The sequence below is a fragment of the Zootoca vivipara genome, chromosome 12, assembly GCF_965207765.1.
Source record: "Zootoca vivipara chromosome 12, rZooViv2.hap1.1, whole genome shotgun sequence".
Classification (NCBI taxonomy): domain Eukaryota; kingdom Metazoa; phylum Chordata; class Lepidosauria; order Squamata; family Lacertidae; genus Zootoca; species Zootoca vivipara.
In genome coordinates this window covers 39961930-39984011 of record NC_142595.1, presented here as the reverse complement: position 1 = coordinate 39984011, position 22082 = coordinate 39961930, and the positions used below count along the sequence as shown (strand labels likewise).

Sequence of the window (22082 nt, the reverse complement as noted above, 5' to 3'; positions counted from 1 at the left end):
TAATTCTCTGTTAATGGTGTGAACTAATCCAGACTGAGTGATCGTGTGAACCCCCTGATTTGGTGGTGCCTTAAGAAAAGAAAGAAAAGTTGCCCATAGAATCTTCCTATATAGTCTGACAGCAAGGATGCCATGTATATGAGGATACTTATGCCTAGATCTCAAAGCCCCTTACCCTGGAGCAACCTTTGCCCAAATCCCCACTGAAGTTTAAGGATCTCCTCCTTCTGGAGTAAGCAGGGCAAAGGACTGCATGATCACATGCGCATGATCACATGCAGAAAACCAGAAACATACAGAGAAACACACAGGCACACCCACACATATGCAAACACACATCACATACTGCTTGAAGTATACAACAAGCGTGTGTTTATATATGTTTACCTATATCCCCATCAGCTCCGATGTATATAGGTACAAAAAACCTCCACGCTGAACAAATGTTGAACATATCTACATACATACAGATATGTATTCACACACACACACACACACACACACACACACACACACACACACTTTTAAAAATCAGAACCAAAGGTGACGGAAGAAATAGCAGATGCGTAAATGGGTAAGGGAAATGAGAGTTTGGAGGTGGGGGGAAATCACCGTTACCCACCCCAGTGGGAAAGTAGCATGGAGGACCCTTTTGTTTAAGAGAGTGAACCCTGGGGAACAGAATTGCAGGTGGAACTGGGCGGGGCCTAACTGGATAGGATCCTGAGCATTACGGAACGATTGGGCATCCTCCCTCTAGAATTGCATTATTTCCTCTCACTAGTCTGGAGTCATTCCACGCTAAGGGTCACCTTCCACAGCCAAGAGGGTTGGATAATTTCCATCGCCGCTTCTGGCTACTTATTCCCATGTGGGTGACTCCTTGAATTTTCCACATTCAATGCATTTTTAAAGCCTGAGGCATCCATGGCCAGAATTTTTGGGGCTGCCTGAATCTGCCTCCCAGTCTGGATTAGCAGGCTCAGGAAATGCTTGGGAGGAAACGTTCTGAAAGGTGCGCACACCTAGCTGTCACTGCTAGCGCATTGACAGGAAGTGAAAAAGTCACGAGTGGATCGATGGCAGGGGTAGCCCATGAAAGGTTGTTGGTGGGGGCTTTGTGCTTCCCTGACCTGTGCCCCTCTCAATCTAGGAAGACCATCAAATGTAGAGCCCACTTCACCTTACACTGCGGCCATGGGAAACAGAAGACGCTTTCAGCGAAGAACAAGTCCGTTTGGACCTTGCCATCTTTGATAACTGGCGTATTGAGGAATCCCACAACACACCAGGAATTCCGCACTGAGAGCAGGCGCACAAGAAAGAATGAAATGCCGTCCTGTCAGCCCAAATGACCCAGCCAAAAAGGAGGCTGCCCACTGCATCTCTGTTTGCTCACTTCTCGGGCTTTGTCAAATCCACCAGGAATGGGGCATTTCTGCTGAGTCTCTGCATTGGGAGGGACTGGGTGATGCAATGACGGTCAAGACAGAGACTTGGTAAACTGGCTTCCCCTCAAAGGAGACATGCCCCGAAGAGGGATTTATGCAAAAACACCGGGGTGGGGTGGGGTGGGGTGGGGTGGGACTTATTACACGCTCTCTCTGGAAAACACCTCAGGCGTAAGAATGCTCCAGAACTTTGAAAAACACTGCATGTTCCTAGAGAAGTGTTAGATTCTGGAGAAAATAATTTTCATGCTATTTTTTTTAAAAAAACAACAACAACTATCTTTCCCCCAGAATGGTAACTCCACAACACAATCTACTCATATTATTATAATTGGATTGTTGGTACTCACTCCAGGTAATTCCAGATCTACAAAAGCCTACCTAGAAGCAGCTAATGTTCTACTACAAAATCTAATCATTGGGTGTGCTTTTTCTCTCCCTCTTCATCTTTTAAATAGAGATGCCATTTAAAGGAGCAAACATAACCGAGTGCTCCTGAAAAGGATGCATAGTTTGGGTGCTAAGGTTGCTGGCGCAGTTGCATTGCTCGTTTTATTTTCTCGGAAAGGCAGAAAGCTGTTTCACTAGACTTGACACAGGGGCGCAGTATTACCTTACCCCAGAATACTGCAGCACCTTTGGTAAGTGGGTTCTTAAATACTGCAGCATATTTGGCAAGGGTCATAGTGTGGCTTCTTCTAATCGTATCAGGTGCTGTTGTTGTTTTCTGCTAAGGATACGGCATCATTAGGATACTCTAGCGATGGAGCACTGTTACTCAGGGGCGAGCATTTTAACACGAAGAGGCCAATGGAATAATAATACTTTGCTGATTTTTAAGAGCTGGGTAACCTGACTGTAGCATGGCCAGAGTATGCTTTCATGGCAATCAGTACCTTAGTACTGCTTCTTATTTCACAGGCACTGATACAACCGACAGCTAAGCTATACACTGTGCATAATTAGTTCTGTGCATGGAGTTTTGATATGGATATGCCCTTGCTTTTGCATTCAGCTGGGTTTGGGGTTTGGCTCTCTTTCCGCATGAGCGACGCTTTGTGCATGCAGAAATCGACCTGAAGATCCTCCCAGGACTTCCGTCCTTCCTAGTCTGAGTAGGATCTCGCGCTGGTCTTCTCGGATGGAAGGCAGAGCGAGGGATCGCCTCTCGTTTATGGCAGCCAGCGAGATCCCACAGCAGCCTGGTTGCTCAGTGTAGATAATGGAAGGTCACGAAAGAGGATCAATGGGGCAAGGCAATGCGGCTGGGGGAACAGGGCAGAGGAATCAAAACAAGTGGGGGAAAAACAACAACCCAGATCCAAAGGCTGTGATCCCAAGTATGCATACCTGAAAGCAAGAACCACTTCACACATTCAGCAGAACCACGTGGTAAAGCACTTTCCGTGCCAAGCTGGGCTGTGGGTGGGGGGCAACTGGAATTTTCAGTGCTCCAAAACGTCTTGCCAAAGAGAAAACAAGCATGTTTCAGGGAGACAGATAGGCTGACTCCTTACGAGGATTCCGGATTTGAGAAGGGTTTGTTATCAAACACACAACCCCCTATCTCTAATCTGAAATGGTCCGATGAAAGCTTTCCCCCCTGATTCTGCTGAAATGTAGAGACTGCCCTTAAGAGGTGGGGGAACAACATACCCTGCAAACATCCCAGAAAAACCGAGGCATCCCATTTTTTTCTCGCGAGAGAAGGGCAGCCATTTCGGGGTGCCACGGTCTCGCACAATTTTGCATTGTGATTTCCCCTCTGAAATCATGCAGTGCCTCAAAATGCAAGGTTTTAGCCGCCATGCCCAGAGAAAGCACTTGGAGGGGGGGGGAATCGTGGCGCGAAATCACGATGCCAAAAATGGCGGCCGTTCTCTCACGAAAATGAATGGGAAAATGGTGTCCTTGTTTTTGCCTTCGATGTGTTGGAGGGTATGGGACAAAGGATATTGCATGGTATGCTATCAAATACCTCCAAGTGGTTGCCCTGCTGTACGAATTAAGCCTGTTCTAGCTGGTGCATTTGGGATCAGCCTTCAAGGGAACCAACTGCCATATAAGTAAGTCTTCACTGCTGTAGCAACAGCTGACAACTTTAGTACAGTTGAGGCTATTTTCTTCTATCTTGCTACTGGTGGTAGCAACAACCTCACTATTTTATTTTATTTTATTTCCTCGTTGAATTGCAGGGAAGAAACCCTGACAGCCCTTCTCCACCAAGTCTGGAAAACTGGAATGTTATTAGAATCATGAACAAGCCTTCTACTGTTTGTTGACCATGCCCCTTTCGTTAACGGCTGATTCCTGGCAGTGGATTACTAAGACAGGCATTTCTGTTTCTGATTCGAAGTCGCTCAGAGCTGAATTGCATGTTCAAAAACACCACAGCCAGCAAGGCCCCCTGGAGCCATACCATGTCAGCATGCAAGTGAGGGGGCTGGGTTCAAGAAGGTCCTCCTCCTGTCAGAATCTCTCTGAAAATAGAAAATGAGCACACCCAGGAGGAGATGAGGGTAAGCTGAAACCTATAAGCTAGTTTTCCATGGGCAGGAAGAGTGTTTTTTGTTTTTGTTTTTTTAATGAAGAAGAATTCAAAATGTGAGAACTCCCCTGCAGTCTGACATGGTACACTCTGCATTTTGTGGGACATTTCTAAACAAGCACTGCAGCCCCGCAGGTGGAATTTTTGGTCCACAAAGGGCCAAGGCAGAGGCGACATTAGTCATGTGGTGAGCCGTGCCGTGGATGATATTTGAAAACACTGTAGACATAAATACTCACTGGCCCAGATAATGGTTTCGAGTGGAACTGCCCCCCTCCCCACATGTCTGCAATGGGAGGGAAGCACCCACTGGCCGCTGGGCTTTCGTCCCACTGCAGAGAGCAGGTCCTCAGGGCACCTGATTCCAGTGGAGACGGTGGCAGCAGCAAATGGTTAAAGCTCCTTCTCCACAGCCCCGATCATCCGTCGAAACCCCCATTCCTACTAATAGCTATTTATGATTTTTAAAAACATCATGCACACCAGGACAAAGTGTACGACTATCATCACCTCTAGTTGTGGTCCTAATTTGAAGCCCAGAAGAGCCCCGTATGCTCTGGTTTTCTTTTATTGCCAGATACAAATGAACTGAATTAATAATCCAGTCCTATGTGCAAAGGCTGGGATAATGGCAGAGTGGCTGGTCACAGTCATGAGCTAGCAGTAGTTCAGAATTCTATTTTCTGGCGCGTGTTGAAACAGGGCAGCTGGATGCCACCGTCTCTGTTTTCTAGTCTTGGGTACATTTGCATCACAAGTTTTGAGGTAAGAGAGGAGCAATGCTGAGGCGTTCCTGACGGCTCGGTGCCAAGCATTCCCTTTCCTAGCGTCCCTAAAGCAGATTCCTGGCTGCTGCAAATATTGCTTGATAATACTGTGCTGATATGTGAGCTTTGACACGTTGCTTGCTCCCCGCTGATATGGCAATCTTTTAAAAAGGTGGTCATTATCAACACACCAATTCAACGTGGCCGTAGTCCACACTGAGTGTCTTTGGAAGCTAGAGCAGCGGGAACTTTTGGACGCAGCGACTCGATTTACTGCTACCCAAGTGTCCTGGAGCGCCGTGATAATCCTTGAAATCTGAGGGGCTGATCTGATTAGTCTCTTACACGTGCTGCCAGGTGTGGGCAGCTCTCTGTCAGCGGCAAGGGGTGGGGTTGGGGCCTGTGGCAGGAAAGTTCTGCCTGTGGAACCACACACAAGGTGGGGAGGACGGACGGACAAGGGAGAAGATGCAGCAGATGAAAAGTTTGTGCCCTGAGAATTGACTCAATTTTTCCAGGTACCTAAGAATGAAAACTTCAGGGTTGTTGTTGGTGTGTGTGTGTTTTGGAGATACAGTTGAACTTAATCCGTTCCGGGAGTCCGTTCGACTCCTGAAACGGTTCGAAAACCAAGGCGCGGTTTCTGATTGGCTGCAGGAGCTACCTGCACTCAATCGGAAGCTGCAGAAGCTGCGACGGACGTTCGGCTTCCGAAAAGCATTTGCAATCTGGAACACTCACTTCCGGGTTTGCGGCGTTTGGGAGCAAAAACGTCTGAGTACCAAGGCGTTTGAGAACCAAGGCACGACTGTACTTGCAACGAATGCTATTCCTGGAACCCATGCCTGTTTTCCCCAAAGTTTCCCATTGCCAGCTACGAAAAGGGAGTGTCTGTTAGTTGCACAAGGTGTACTGTTCACCATTCCCTTTCCACAGGCAACGAGGGGGAACCTGAACAGGGACCCTACCCCTGTGTGAAACGGAGTAAGCTCCAAACAGCTGTGCACAAGATCGCGGCCCTCACTAGTGCCTACTACTCCAGCATTAATGCTTCCACCTATCCCCCCCCCTTTCAGGTATTTCTCCTGTCCTAGCACTTTAAACAACGGCCCATTTAGAGATGACTGCCCAATTCGTGGCTGGGTCCTTTCCCGCGCTGAGATGGGAAAAGAGCTCCGCAAACCATTTCTTCCCTCAGGGTTAACCATTGATATGAAGGGGGAAATCGCCGGGGTGGGCAGGAATTACACGTTTTGGACCATGGTGGTGGGGAGGGGGGAGAGGAGGTGCGGTTACAAGACACCCGGTTGAGGCCCAGAATCTCTGGAAATTCTGGGCAGAACCCTGGTGTCCAGCAAATGAGTAAAAATGGATGAGAAAGATGATGCTGAACAACAAACTTAGATTTGCTGACCCGATAAAGTTGTTTTTATCTATAGGTAGCTGGAACATGTGCTGTTATATCCACTGCATGTACAATTTTTAAATTATTATTATAATATTATTATTATTTTTTGCTTTAATTTACAACCCAAGCGTGCCCCCAATGGAGGAGGCCAGTACTATACCGAGAACCACACAACAAATTATAATCATAATTTTCTTCTACGTTACCCAAGCAAATCCACGGAGCAATATGGAAAAGGAGAGAGAGAGGAGGGAGGGAAAAAAAAAAGAAAGACAAACAAGCATTAGTAACGGGCTGTTGTAGGTGAGGCGTTGGGTCTCAAACTGTGGGCCGCCATGGTGTGCACTCCTGCACAGTACACAATCGAAGCAACACATTTTCAGCAAGATACGAGTGGCTGTGATGCAAGGGAAGCCCACAAACCTTAAAGGAACTGACTGTGGGCTGTAGACCCACCAAACCAGCCTTCCCTGTCCTGTCATCCTCCAGCTGTTTTGGATGACAACACCCAGGCTGGCTGTGGCTGATGGGAGTTGTAGTCTGAAATCATCAGGTTCGGAAAGGTTTACACCAGGCCAGGCCCAGGACAGGGCAGAGCTACCCATCACAAATGGTGTTTGATATCACCGACTAACACAGCAACCAAGAAGTAGACTCCCTCCCTCCCTCTCTTTGAATGCCTCCTCAAAGTCTTTAATTTCCATCTTGGCCTTTGGCCATCCTGGCTGTGGCGCAATGGGTCAGTGCGTCTGGCTAGTAACCAGAAGGTTGGTGGTTCGAGCCTGCCAAAGGATGGCTGTGGGCAGGATTCCTGCATTGCAAGGGGTTGGACTAGATGACCCTCAGGATCCCTTCCGGCTCTACGATTCTATGACTATCCCCTTTGTCCTCATTCCCAACCACCACCAGGTTTTCAGTACAGCATTTGCCACCGCGTTCATTCATAGGCCAGCTTCCGCTCTCTCTGCACTTGTCAGCTTCCCCGTTACCTATTTTAGAACAAAAGTTCGTTCCTAGCTCTCAGGCTCTGTAGGATTCCATGAACGCTGATGGCTTGGTATCAGACATGGGCCTGGGGAGGATTTGGCTGGTGAGCAAATTCCTTATCTCCCTCACTCCGCATAGGACAAGTTTTATGGGTGGGTGGGGCTGCCCACCTGTCAATCACCTGATGTAACAATGATGTCAGCTAACCTCTTTTTACCCACATGGTCTGAAACCAAGCTGTTCAGGCAAAGGAATGAGGCTGTGATTGCTGAGGTCTGCAAAGCGTCAACAGCACAGCTAGGCAAGCCTTGGTGATTGGTCAATTGGTACCTCCAATCTCAACACTGCCTGTAACCCCCCCTTCAGACTTCATTGCCTAAAACATCTGGAGGGCCGCAGGTTGCTGAAGCCTGTTGTGATCCACAGGCTGACATTTTTGATAAACGTGTGATTTAGGATGAATAAGCAGATTTAAATCAAGGGCTCTTTGCAAGAGTCCTTGTTGATAGCCTTATTGTAAAAGGACCATATTCACAGATTCCTTTAAAAACAACCTTAATCCCAGTTCTCTCCCTATGATAATTGTTAACTGTTTTAATTCTCCAGTATCTGTGTGCATAAAATTTTGAGAGTTGCATATAAAAATGCCTGAAAGGAAGGTCCATCAAGTTGCAGGAGGCAAGGAAGAGGACTTTCCTATTTCTGGTCACTCTTCTATGAAACTCTTCACCTGTTTATACATGACCAGCCCTTTCTATTCAGGTTTCTACATAAGCTTTCTTCTTCTTGTAAGAAAACTTACTCATTCCAACATGCGTTTCCTTGATGATTTCAGGTTGATGCTGTGGAAATGTATTTTTAAATCTTTCGGCCAAGAGCTATAATAAGCTCTTAACGGCTGTCAGTTTGTGGTGTTTAAAATAGTTGCTCGATTTTATAAACAGTTATGTTATGTACTGTCAGATGCTTTGCAAGAGAGGCAGCCTAACAATATTATAAAGAATAAAGAAGGAACAGAGGGGAAAGAAACCCATTTGGTTCCATTACCACAGGGGTGGGGAAGCTATAGAAATTTAATTTTTAAAAAACAAATAAATAAATTTCAGGCTGAGGGCCACATTTCCCCATGGGCAGGCTTCTGGGGGCCACCTGCCAGCAGTGGGAGGGGTCAGAGGCAGAAGTGGGAGGAGCAAGACCTACGACTCTTACCTGTCTACAATCGCCTATGTGCCACAAGCCAGAGTTTTCTACACAACATGCACACACAACTCACTTCATCCAGGGAAGCAAGAAACATTTGTTGCAGTTCAATGACACATTCCAGGCTGGCAGAAGCAGTCAGGGAGAGAGTGATGCATGGTCAGCACAAGTGGCCTTGCGAGACTCCTGAGGGCCAGGGCAGATAAGCCTGGAGGGGAATTCTCCACCCCTCAGTTACCATCATTTCCATTTAAAAGGGCTTCGGTTAGTACGGCTGTGAAACTCCTCCTCCTGAAGCGTAGGAGTCAGAGGACACGGTACCAAAAGAGAAGGAGAACAAGGTCTGGTTCCAAGTAAGGCAGTTTAACTTAGGGTCAAAATGATAGTCATACCTTGGAAGTCGAACGGAATCCGCCCCGGAAGTCCGCTCAACTTCCAAAACCAAATCGCGGCTTCTGATTGGCTGCAGGAAGCTCCTGCAGCCAATCAGAAGCTGCGGAAGCCCCATCGGATGTTTCAGTTCCAAAAGAACGTTCGAAAACTGGAACAGTCACTTCCAGGTTTGCGGCGTTTGGGAGCCAAAACGTCCGAGTTCCAAGGCGTTCGGGCTCCAAGGTACGACTGTATGTGGCAAATATGCGACAGAAGCCACTGTGCCCACCGACACATTACCAACGCCCAGTCTCAGTCTTTTAAGTCAGAAATGCTGCCCAGTTGCATGACCCAAAGAAGGCTGGATCCTGCCCTTGCGGTAGCTGTTAGCTGCCTGCCACACAAACCCTGATTGGTCCAAACACTTTGCAGAAGGCCTGATCAAGAGACAGGAAGCTGAGAGAGAAATCCGGCTTCTCCACCTCTGCCCACATCCTTTCTCTTGCACCTGTTGCTGCTTCTCCTCCATCCTTTATTTTTCGCTCCCAAACCAACGTTTAGAATCTGGGACCCATAGATAATTCCCTAACTGTGGAGATTTTCTCTTAGATCTCCCCTTCTCCTGAGCTTGGCTTGACTCCTCGGGTTTCTGATCTCAGCCATGCCTTCTCCAACACATTTTACTCTGCCTTTCTTACCATACCCTGTGTCCCAACCGCTCCTACTTACCCTCCGAGCCTTGCTCTGGTATTTTACAGCTTTCTTGGTGTCAGAGACGGCTCGTTCCACGTAATCAACGGAGTGCTCGACATTGTATTCAATGCGGTCAATCATCTCCCCCTGAAATGGCAGAAAGCGGCAGCTTGTGAAGCTAAGGCGAGTTAATTCGGTCAACGGCTATGGCTGATCATCCTGACCCTTTCCTCTAAGGTTAACAACCCTGCAAGGCCCAGGACAACGAGCCAGAAACAATTCAATGAGTTTTTATGGCTCCATGGATTTTGAACCCAAGTCTTTCCCAGTTCAAGCCCAACCCTCTGTTCTCATTGATTTGGTTTGTACATATTTCATGTGAAGTACTCCACACACAAAATAACTCCCAGCCAAGGTTTAAGTTGAGCAAAGGGATACAAACGTGAAATCCTAGTTCTTGGTTGGGGACAGGGGGAGGTTGGCTGTCAGAGCTCAGCTTGGAAAATGTGCTTCTGAACATGTACAAAGTTTTCTTTCTCAGCAAAGAGGAGCTTCAGGGTCCACCACTCACCTGAGAATACAGGGCAATGTAAAAGAGGGTGTGTGTGAGAAGTTTCCAGGTAACTGAGCCCTGAGACTTCTCATTTTAGAATTTTAGAATTACAGATACTGAAGCTACTATACTGAATCACGGTGATCCCTCTGCACTGGCTTCTGGTGTGTGTGTGTGTGATGAAGTATGTAGTCCCCAATGAAACTATTTTATTTATTTACTTATAAGCAGGACCTAGAAGTGCTGTGTGGAGTGCTCCTGTTCAAGATTCCAGATTTTTATTTTTGCCTTTTTTATTATCACTGCCAGCCATTTTGCTTCCGACGGTGGGAGCACCCATGGAAGAGCCTCAGGTGGAGACCCCAGAAGTGCAGGTGGGTCAATGCAGGAGAATGCCCCGGGGTCCTAAGCCCTGCAGGGTGTTAAAGGTAAGGAACAGGGAGCCACTGGAATTGGTTTCCAAGCGGGGTATGATATGATCCCATCTCCTGGTCCCTCTCCGTTGTCTAGCAGCTGTGTTGTGAACTGACTGACTTACACGGCGTCTTCAAAGAGCAGCTCCACATTGACCCTGCGGCCGTACCTGGCTCTCCACCAACATAGCCATGTCCACAAACATGTCATGAAGCTCCCGGATGCTGGTTTCCAGTTTGATAATCTCGTTGTGCCGGGTTTCGATCTCGTTCAGGGCCTGCTTCGTCATCTGTGAGTCCATTTTGATCTGAAGGAAACAACATGAGTCAAGACGAGACAGACAGACAGACAGACAGACAGACAGACAGACAGACAGACAGACAGACAGAATTCTGCACTAAGGAAAACTCCTGCACTCCAATGCCCCCCACAACCCTATGGGGAAGCCTCCACCCCACATTTTGAGTAAACAATGTAAATTGACAAGCAGTGATACAGATTGAAAGACAGAACCACATAGACTTGTTAAATGTGGCTGTTGTCCAAGAATCACAGCTTCTGTTGTTGTTGTTGTTGTTGTTAAAAGTTGTATACCACCCTATACATGTAGGTCTCAGGGCGGTTCACAACATAAAGTTACAATATAAAAGTACAAAATACATGATAGAAATAATTAAAACAATTAACAGTACTAATGTATACAAACTAATAAAAAGTACACTCCAACAAAAGCCCCCAAACAATACCCCAATCCGCAATACAAATTAACATATAACATTTGAAAACAATTTAAAAGAACCCCACCCCCAAATAAAACAGCACCCACCCAAGTTAGAGCCCCATCCCTATTAGAACAATGGACCAAAGTGGTTAAGAGGAGGAACCCGGAGAGCCTGCTTCTTATATGTTAAGAAATGTTGGCCAACTTCTATTCCCTATGACTATGAAGGGAAGCAGGGAAGAACAGGGCATTGTAATATCAGTGGTTGGGGTTTCAGCATCCTGCCTGACATTCTGCCCCTCCTTGAACCTGCTTGCTTCATTCCCAGCCCGATCCATAAATCCCAAGGACCCCCAGTGCAGTTTCCTAGCAGAGCATCACAACCCTGTCGTTTCCTAAGCTTGGAACCACAAGACAGCCATGTCTGACATGCTTGCGAGTGCCTCTGGGATACATACATCATCGGTGAAGATTGCCAACTTTCCGCTCTCCAGCATGTCTTCTAGTTCCTCATTAGTTGTTGTCCTGCCAGCTGCAAAAAGGGAAGACCAGAGCCATGATGAATCGCCACATTTTATAATACAGTCCCCACCCCTTATTGCTTCAACAAAGCATTCACACCCTGGCCTCTTGTTGGTTTCTTGAGGAAACTGGCATCTTGTTGGTTTTGATCTCCTCGTTTCCAGTTCATGTAAAAGTGAGCAGGCTCCCTTCCGCCAGTGAGGCTTGCAACTACCGGCAAGAGGGTGGGAGGAGAATATGCTTTTAGGACAGCCCAGTGGCGTAGCATGGGTTGCTGGCAGCTGGGGTCGCGTGGAAGGGAGGGAAACGCACTGAATACGGATGTGCATTCAACTGCCTAATTGCGTCCGTGTCACTCAGGAGATCGCGGTCTCAGAGATAAGAAAAGAAGAGTTGCTCTGTTGTCTGGAGAGGTCACTTCCTGGTTTGCATGGAGAAGCCATTTTCAACGGAGCCCAGCAATGGAAGGAGGCAGCTGCATCAGACCCTCCACATATCTTTATTTCCCAGGGACAGTTCCCAGATTTACAGAAGCCGCCCCAGTTTCTGATTTGACCCCAGAATGTCCCTATTTTCATCGGAGAAATGTTGAAGGGTATGGACTTATGAGACCCCCGAGCCAAGGAGATAAGTAGTTATGCAACCTTTAGAAGACATCTGAAAGCAGCCCTTTATAGGGAAGTTTTTAGGGCAACCCAGCTAGATGGGGATAATGAAATTATTATTATTATTATTATTATTATTATTATTATTATGGAATAGGATGAAAGCACCTAATTAGAATAGAATTGTATTTTGAGATAATTATAAGAGATTTATAAGATTGATAAGTTAGTAAGTGATATAATATGTTTAATTATTAAGAAGATTGGAATCAAGATATAGAAGTACTAAGGAAGTAATATAATGAAATGTAGTGGGGAGGGATTGGAAGAAGTCGACAAAGATGGAATTTTTTGATAGAAGAATGTTTTGATATTTTTTATTGTAGTGTTTGTAATTTGTTTTTGTGTATATCTTGTGTGTTTTTTTTTGTGTTGTATGTTTTATTTTGTAAAATCAATAAATATATTTTTTTTAAAAAAAGAAAGAAAGCACCTAGCTATAAACAGCAGCTCTGCCTTTTAAAAACTCACAGTGGCTACTCGCCTCTATGAGGCAAAGGCAGCTGCTACAAAAAAACAGCCGTAACGAAGTATGACTGAGGATGGGTTGATGTGTGGGTTGTAAAGGTGCCAGCATTCACACCCGCTCGAGGTTGTCGTGCGAGCCCAGCCCCCTGATCTCAGATAATAAGAGGCCAGTGGCCATCACAAGGCAGTGAAGAAAAACTACTCTGCACATGCTCAGTGTGCACTCTTGTATTCATCATGGAGACCAAAGCTATCAGTGGCTACTATAGGTTCTGCCTCCACTGTTGGAGGCAAGATACCTCAGAATGCTAGTTGTCAGGAATCGCAAGTGGGGAGAGTTGTGCTCAGGCCCTACCATAGGGTAGAGTTGCCATATTTCGAAAAGTGACTATCCGGACAGAAAAGTTGAGCTTTTTCTTTTTTGCAAAATCGCAAAGAAATTGGACATGAGTTGCCATACGTCCAGAATTTTCTGGTCATTTTGCCGAGATCCCAAAGGACCAGAGGAAAGTGTTTGTGTACGCTACAACGGCCGCTCGGCTGCTACTAGCCCAGAGATGGAACGAAGAGATAACCCCAGCCAGAGAAGAATGGCAAATCAAGTTGATGGAATATGCTGAAATGGCAAAACTATGCTGAAATGGCAAAACTAACCGGGAAGCTCAATAAAAAAATTCCTTCAGTAGCACCTTAAAGACCAACTAAGTTTTTATTTTGGTATGAGCTTTCGTGTGCATGCAGACGAAAGCTCATACCAAAATAAAAACTTAGTTGGTCTTTAAGGTGCTACTGAAGGAATTTTTTAAATTTTGTTTCGACTCAGACCAACACGGCTACCTACCTGTAACGGGAAGCTCAGGAATCAATAAATTTTAAAAAGAATGGGAAATGTTTATAATGTGTATACAAAATCATTGTAAACAGGTCAAAACATTAGCAGGATTTTAAACACACTTGTAATGTAACAGAACGTATAGATAATTTAGGAAGATGAAAAATGGGAGAAGTATTGATATGCAGTTGAAAATAGAATCAATAGGACCTATGGAAGGGATGGGGTGGGGAGTCAGGAGACTCAGGGTAATCTTGATAATTAGATTGGGAATTGTTTTAGTTGTATGTTTATATTTTGGGAAATCAAATAAAAATTTGTTTCAGAGAGAGGGCTGGGCCTTTGGTCTTATCCTCAGGACTTTTCTTATGTCCTTATCGCTAATGTCGTATATTTCAGCTCTTTGCTCACTAATTACTGGATGAATGCAATCGTAGGATCATAGCACTGCAAAGTTGGAAGGGACACCAAGGGTCATTCTGACCACCCCCAGACAATGCAGGAATCACAGCTAAATAATCCCTGGCAGAAAGCTACCCGATATCTGTTTAAAAGCCTGCAATGAAGGAGAGTCCTCCACCTTCCTAGATCATCGGAGAGTTCAATATTTCGGGGGAAATGTACATAACAGGCCAGACCTAAGGATGGAAGGCAGGAAATATATAAAAGAGAGATCATTAACGTACTTATCTCCAGCTGCCTCTGGATACGATCCTTGCATCGGTCTCGATATTTGGACTGGGTTGTGTTGTATTCCGTCATCACCTCCACGAACTTGCGGGAAAGGGTCGAGTGCTAGGCAGCGAAATGGGGAGTCAGAGAGGAAGGCACTAAAGAGAGCGGGCCATACCCCTTATTCCCTCTGCTCCCCCGTTTCAATTTAAGACCCAAACCTATTGATCACAGGCCCGTTGGCCTGATCCTGCAGGTCTCCCCCCGGGGTTTAGATGTGCATGGATTTAAAAACAATTTGGTCAGCTAAAAGTGTGCCCCCCAATTAACCAGGAAGTTTTTTTAACAACAACAACAACAACATGCAATTTATTTTAAATATAAGTACTTTGGGGTTGAGGGAGAAATAAGGTGAAATCCAATATATGGGACAAAGACAAGTACCTGTGTTTTCCGGATCCGCAAGTCAGCCGAGGATCGGTTCTGCACCTCTTCCTGCTCGATTCCCTGCTCAATCGCTGTAGAGATGACAAGGGCAAAGAGATCAGAGCAGCTTTCGCTGTCTAGGTTAGAGCCTGAAGTTTCTGGGTTCTTCTTCTGCTGCCTCTAGTGGTGAGCCGCTAAGTTGCAGGTTCAAAGCTACCTAAGGGCTAGGGCTAGGACTCTAGGTCATTCTCTGGGCTGTGGAAAGTCCCCACAAATCCAGTCAGTTTCAGAATCACAGAATTGTAGAGTTTGAAGGGACCATGAGGGTCATTTAGTCCAACCCCCAGCAATGCAGGAATCTTTTACCCAACGTGGGGCTTGAACCCACAACATTGAGCAAAGTTCCGTGAACCCCAAAGGCGTTACATAAATACTGATGGTGTTATGAAGAATAGAAACAAATCCTGATTCACGTGGCTGCAGCTCCAGTTCTTGCATTTCTTTTTATTTTGTTTATTTATTTTGACCCCTTTTCCGTTTTAACAGTACAAATTCTACCAACGCCCTCCATATCTCCTCAGAATCATTCCTCCTGCATATTCCCCATCCTACCTCAATGGGACTGGTTAATTAATAGATATATCCCACACCTCTTTTTACCATTCTTCCATTTTATATTCTGCTTGCTCCTTCCACTTCTTGGCTATAATATTTTGTGCAGTTGTCAATAAGTTTGTGAGCAAGTCCTTCATAGCCTGCGAACCTTCTACTGCAGCATCGTATATGGATTATAGTGCTACCTCTGGACTTTCGGTCATATATATATATATATATATATATATATATATATATATATAGTGGTACCTCGACTTACAAAGACGATCCCTTCCGCTGCTGTCTTCGTAAGTCGAGGTTTTTGGATGTCGAAGCGCTGCTACGGCGCATGCACATGGCAAAAGAACTTCCGGGGGTTGTCGACTTCAGAAGTCGAAACCTTCGAAAGTTGAAGCGTTCGGATGTCGAGGTATGACTGTATATATATTAACTTTATGTTGGGGAGACCCAGCTCTTACCTTTCAACTTGGAGCGCACCTTGTTGGCAGTCTTCTTGATGTCAGCTGTGAGATCCTCCAGTTCCTGCTTGGTCTCTACAAGGAAAATGCAAAAAAAAGGGTGTGTGTGTTTTGACAGCAGACCCGGGAGATAATAATAATAATAATAATAATAATAATAATAATAATAATAATAATTATTTATACCCCGCCCATCTGGCTGGGTTTCCCCAGCCACTCTGGGTGGCTTCCAACCGAATACTAAAAACAATACAGCATCAAACATTAAAAGCTTCCCTAAAGAGGGCTGCCTTGAGATGCCTTCTAAAGGTCTGGTAATTGTTGTTCTCTTTGACCTCTGGTGGGAGGGCATTCCACAGGGTGGGTGCCACTACTGAGAAGGCCCTCTGCCTGGTTCCCTGCAACTTGGCTTCTCGCAACGAGGGAACCACCAGAAGGCCCTCAGCACTGGACCTCACTGTCCAGGCAGAACGATGGGGGTGGAGACGCTCCTTCAGGTATACTGGACCGAGGCCATTGAGGGCTTTAAAGGTCAGCACCAACACTTTGAATTGTGCTCGGAAACGTACTGGGAGCCAATGTAGACCTTTCATCTACATTGAAATGAGATGATTGAAATGTGTCTGTTCCCCAACATGCATTGTTTGCCTTCATCCTTGCACAGGATCTAGAGAGAGAGCCCTGCGCACCCATCTCGGGCACATTCACGCATGACACGGGGCGTGTGCAAGCGCCATGGGACACCGTCACTAGATGTGAGCCTGTGGGTGTTCCACTCACTCTCATCTGGGTTGGGGGCAGCCAAGATGGCACTGTGCTGCTTCTTCACCAGTTCCACATCTTCCGAGAGTTTCTCAATGCAGCCGCGGATCTCCTCCACCTGGGGAAAGATAGAGAAGCAAGACGTGAGCATGGGACCTCCCTCCTGTTGCAGTTCCTTGAATGCCCACCACTAATTGATATGGTGACCCAGGGCTGCCACGGTCAGTACGGGTCCTCTGTGCTGCGTTTACCCAACCGTGGAGCCACAGAACTCTTAAGGTTGGAGGAGATTCCATGAAGGAGCCACAGAGGCGGGAAAAGGAGAGAGCGATACACAGGCCTCGTTTCCAAATTCCGCCTGAATGTTGCCATGTGCAGAGCGAGAGCATCAGGCAGGAGGGGGAAATACCTCTGTCACCAAATATCTATGGTGCACTACCAAGGTCCTTGCATTAATTTACAACGCCCTGATCAACTTAGGTCCAGGGTACCCTGGGGATTGCTTGAACCCTTATATCTCAGCTCAACCTCTGAGATCATCTGCAGTAGTGTTGATGGTTGTTCCCTGAGTTCCCTGAGCTCATTTCACAACAAGGAACTGAGATTTCGGTGCCATAGGGCCAGGATTGTGGAATAATCTGCCTATGGAAATACAGTGGGCGCCTTCTGCTTAATTTTTTGAAACAATTAATGATACAGCTGTCCATAATACTTAGCTGATTTAAACTTTTTAAATGCTCTTTATTGCATTGTTTTATGTACAATTATGTACAATTTAAATGAGCAACAGTATATAAATATTTTTTTATAAATGAATAAAAACAAATGTTTCTTTGCACTGGTAGTTTTGCTACAGTTCACTGAGACTATGATCTCTTTGGCAGATGGTAATACAATAACATGCAATATAAGAAATAAACAAAGCAGCCAATTAAAAAAGCAATAGGAATATTTAATGCAGACATGTCACAGAGCAGCTGAATGAAGCTTGGGGACTTCTGGTGGTCCATGAACTCTGACTTAAATGGTCCCTAAATACCTTTTTGTCAGTCTGATAGAGTAGTTTTCCTCAGTTAAATGACTGTAAGGCTTCAGCATGGCCACCAGGGAGCACTGTGCTGCAGAAAGGAGTTGAAATTACGGGGCCTGGAGGCAAAGTAACAGAAGACGCTCTCCAAGGTCCTGAAATCTGCAGCCGACTCGCCCACGACAGACAATAGCTTTGCTGGTGCCCCTCAATCAAGCATCACAATTCCTGAGCCAACCCTGACTTCCCTCATGCAGCCGCCCCATACAGTATCACAGTTTCAGGTTCGATGGGACAGCTGCATATTCCTGCCTTGCAGCAGGTTGGGCGAGATGATCCTCAGGGTCCCTTCCAAGTCTACAGTTCTATGCTTCTATGTTGGAATAGAGCGCAGCTTTCGAACTCAGGTCTGCCTCAGTCGTGTATAAAGAGGGGTGTGAACTAAGAGGATTTGTAGGACATATGGAGTTCATGGGTGTAAGAATCCCCACCCATAATAGTTTAACTCCCGCAAAGTTTTCCCCTGTGTGGTCTTTTCCTCCCCTTCAGACCCACTTACAGAGCTAGAGCACAGCTGAGGGGAAATGACCTCATAAAAGAGGTTTCAAGGAGGCAGCCACCAATTCAGCAGCTCTCTTTGGGGGAAGCTGCCAGTCTAAGCATGAGTGGAGCAGGCCCAGGTCTTAAACAGATGGGTCTTCCACTATCATATGTAGCCTGAGTCCAAATGTCCACAAATTGATCCAGTGTGGCGTAGTGGTTAGAGGCTCAGACTAGGACCTGGGAGGCCAGGGTTCAAATCCCCACTCTGCCATGCAGCTCACTGGGTGACCTTGGGCCAGTCATTGCCTGTCAGCCTAATCAACCTCTCAGGGTTGTTGTGGGGATTAAATGAGATGGGGGGGGGGAAGAAGAAACAAGTACACAGCCTCGAGCTGACTGGAGAGAAAAGGGGGGCCACAAAAGCAATAAATAAGATTGGATCATTAAATTACGGATCTCACTGGTAACTAACTCCCTGATGAGTGCTGAGGCTGATAAGAATCCAGGCACCCACCGAAAAGACTGCAAGAATGTTTACAAACTTGGGTCAAAGCTACGCAACAACATTTGCTAATTTTGCATGAAATGATGCAATCTGTACGCTTATTTGAGAGAGGGAGGGTGAGTGGGCTGTAGGTGAATTCAAAGGAAAGAGAGGCAAAGCTCTCTGAGGCATGGATCTCCTGCAAGCAGCCACAGCAGCACGCTGCGGAATTGCTTCAGAGAAATGGCAAGATTTCTCCGGGGTGTAGTGCGATGATCTCAGCCACGAGTTGCGACTTGTGAACAAGACCCAACAAGCGAACGTGGATTTCACAGTTGTGGGTGGCAGCCATCCCGGTGGCATCTCTCTGCCCCCCCCCTCCAATCTTTCCACCTCTGACGCCTGCACATCACAGAGGCTGCATAGAATCATTAAGAAGATGCTCTTGCATACTAAAAGCCATGCTGCTTGAATATTAATGCCCTCCGCTCTCGTGCAGATCCCAGGCACGTGTTTAAGCAGGAGTTAATTCAGGGCATGGCGGCTCGTAGGCTCCGTCTCCTATGCAAAAGCAGGCTGCAGAGAAGTGGGAATGAGAGCTGGGAGGAAGGGGAAGGAGAGGACCCGGAACAAGGGTGGCCACCTTCTCTAATCCTGGCAGCCATTTGGTTTCCGCACAGCGGTCTGGGAGCTGGAAGTATGTATTGCTGCACAAAACCAACCTCTTTATGGGTTCTCAGACTCTATAATGAAGCAAGAGCTCTCCAGCATGAAAGGACCTCATCGTTCAGAGGCAAATAGGCTCAGGCATGGCTGAGGAATGACGTACCAGACCCAAAACAAGAGGAAACATTAAACTGTAGAATCTCTCCCTCCCTCACACAGACACCCCTTTTGGAAACTATTTCTTTCCCTTATGCTTTGAAACCTAGAGTTGTATCCAATGCTACTCAAGAGTAGACCCATTGAAATGAATAAACACAACTAACTGAGGTTCGTTAATTTCAGTAAGTCTACTCTGAGTGGGTGGCGCTGTGGTCTAAACCACAGAGCCTAGGGCTTGCCGATCAGAAGGTCAGCAGTTCGAATCCCCGCGACGGGGTGAGCTCCCGTTGCTCGGTCCCTGCTCCTGCCAACCTAGTACAGTGGTGCCTCGCTTAATGAATGCCCTGCTTAACGAAATTTCCGCTTAACGAAAGGATTTTCCGAGCGGAGCGTGCCTCGCTAGACGAATGCGTTTTACGAAAAATTCATCTAGCGAATCGCGGTTTCCCATAGGAATGCATTGAAATTCAATTAATGCATTCCTATGGGCAAAAAAAAATTCAAAAAAAATTCAATGGATTCCTATGGGATTCGCTAGACGAATTTTTCGCTATAAGAAAAGACCCGTGGAATGAATTAATTTCGTCTAGCGAGGCACCACTGTAGTTCGAAAGCATGCAGTGCAAGTAGATAAATAGATTCCGCTCTGACAAGAATGTAAACGGCGTTTCCGTGTGCTGCTCTGGTTCGTCAGAAGCGGCTTAGTCATGCTGGCCACATGAACTGGAAGCTGTCTGCGGACAAATGGCGGCTCCCTTGCCTATAGAGTGAGATGAGCGAGCAATCCCAGAGTCGTCCGCGACTGGACCTAATGGTCAGGGGTACCTTTACCTTTACCTTTTACTCTGAGCATAGGAACTAAGTCCTAGGGGCCAAGGTCCCTTTGGCCCTCCCAATAAAATATCTGAGGGGACCAAGGCCCCCCAAAATTGATGGGCATTGCCATTCAAATGGTGTGCATGTGACACATCATGTGATCAATTATGCAGGACAGGGCTTACCTCCCCCCCATATTTTATTCAAAGTTGGCATCCCTAAATCTGAGGAAATTTAAGTTGGAGATAACCCCTAGATGGCCACCAGCTGGTCTCCTTAAATGTGTGTCTGCCCTGATCATTAAAAAATGTGTTTTGAGTGAAGGGGTTTAGTTTTCAGAGGGGGTGTAAGCTTCCCTGCTCACCGCTGACTCCCTTGTAGTCTGTTTCTTTGGCCAAGGGCGAAATGCCTCAGGCAAGGGGCTGTGGGTAAGAAGAAGAAGAAGGCAAGGGGGGCGAGGTTCAGCCCCTCTCCCCTCATTCCTCCTCTTTTGCTTTTGTGTGAGAGAGAGATTGGGTGAGGCCTAGGTTTAAAGAGGTGGGCCTGCTGCTATCGTGCCCTTTTCATGTTTGCTGATTTCCACACAAATGAGACAACAGTATTTACCAGTACAATTGTACCTTGGTTGATGAACGACTTGCGAGTCAAATGTTTTGGCTCCAAAAGGCTGCTAACCTGAAAGTGAGTGTTCCGGTTTGCAAATGTTCTTTTGGAACCCGAACATCTGGCGCAGCTTCCATAGCTTTCAATTGGCTGCAGGAGCTTCCTCCAGCCAATTGGAAGCCGCGCCTTGGTTTCCAAACATTTCAGAAATCGAACGGACTTCCAGAACAGATTCTGTTTGGATTTCAAGGTAAGACTGTAGCAGACATCAAGTGTTAAAACAAGTGATGAGTATAGCCTGCAATATGCCAAATCAGCCATCCCAGTGCCATCCAGATGTTCTGTACTACAACTCCCATTAGTCCTAGACATGATGGGAGTTGTAGTTCAGAAAAACTGGAGGGTACCAGGTTTGCAAAGGCTAGCCCATAGAGCCATGGGTTCTTAAGCTATATTTCAGTGCAACCTCCCTTAGGAAAGATTTGAGACCTGTAGATTAAAAAATTGCCAAGAGGGCTGTTAGCATCACTTCAGAGAGCAGATCCAGCTTGTGGGTTTTGCTCTGACATGCTTTTGACAACTCTTTGGAAGCTGAGCCAAATGTGGAACATGGCAGGCTACCTCCTCCTAGAGTTTGTAACTCGGAGCAAATTTGCAGCAGTGCTCCGGAGATTGCAGTGGCTGCCTGTCTATTGCCAGAGCTCAGGGTGTTCCCTTTACTTGCAATCCGGATTCACAGAAGCAGAATTTGATACACACCGCAGATCCTGAGAGCCATGGCTCAGGAGGCTAAGCTTCTACAGAAAGGGGAGAGGGACCCTTTGCCCTCCAGATGCTGTCGGGCTTCATTTCCCATCAGTCCCAGCCAGCACAGCCAAAGGGCAAGGATGATGGGAACTGTAGTCCAGCATCATCTGGATTAGCCACAGGTCCTCTGCCACTGGTCAAGATTGTATGACTGTTGAGATAAGCTTCAAAATATATGGACAAAACCTGGGGAGATGTCAGAAGCCGGAAAAGGGTACAATTACTCAAGAGGTAGGACTTGGTACAATACGTAGTGCAGCCTTCGACTCCCTGGTGTCTTCCAGCTGCTTTGGACTACAACTCCCATCAGCTCCATGCCCTTATGGGAGTTGTGGTCCAAAAAAGCAGGAAGGCACCAGGTTGGCGAACGCTGTTGTAATTCAAGCAGAACACAAGATAAATGAGAGCATAACAACAGACCCTACAAGAGCTCTGCTGGACCA

General features: G+C 46.5%; 1 protein-coding gene across 1 annotated transcript in view; it reads right to left on the bottom strand.

Moving 5' to 3' along the window:
• Nucleotides 1-6145: 6145 nt before the first annotated feature.
• STX1B (syntaxin 1B) overlaps nucleotides 6146-22082 on the bottom strand; it is a 51983-nt gene continuing 36046 nt past the window's right edge. The window contains exons 3-10 of the mRNA XM_035135447.3: nucleotides 16553-16652; nucleotides 15773-15847; nucleotides 14718-14791; nucleotides 14288-14396; nucleotides 11573-11646; nucleotides 10563-10700; nucleotides 9463-9573; nucleotides 6146-6371 (exon numbers count right to left, since the gene is read on the bottom strand). Coding sequence (XP_034991338.1) covers nucleotides 6291-6371; nucleotides 9463-9573; nucleotides 10563-10700; nucleotides 11573-11646; nucleotides 14288-14396; nucleotides 14718-14791; nucleotides 15773-15847; nucleotides 16553-16652 — 762 coding nt within the window. The 3' untranslated portion in view covers nucleotides 6146-6290. The remainder of the gene's footprint in view (nucleotides 6372-9462; nucleotides 9574-10562; nucleotides 10701-11572; nucleotides 11647-14287; nucleotides 14397-14717; nucleotides 14792-15772; nucleotides 15848-16552; nucleotides 16653-22082) is intronic.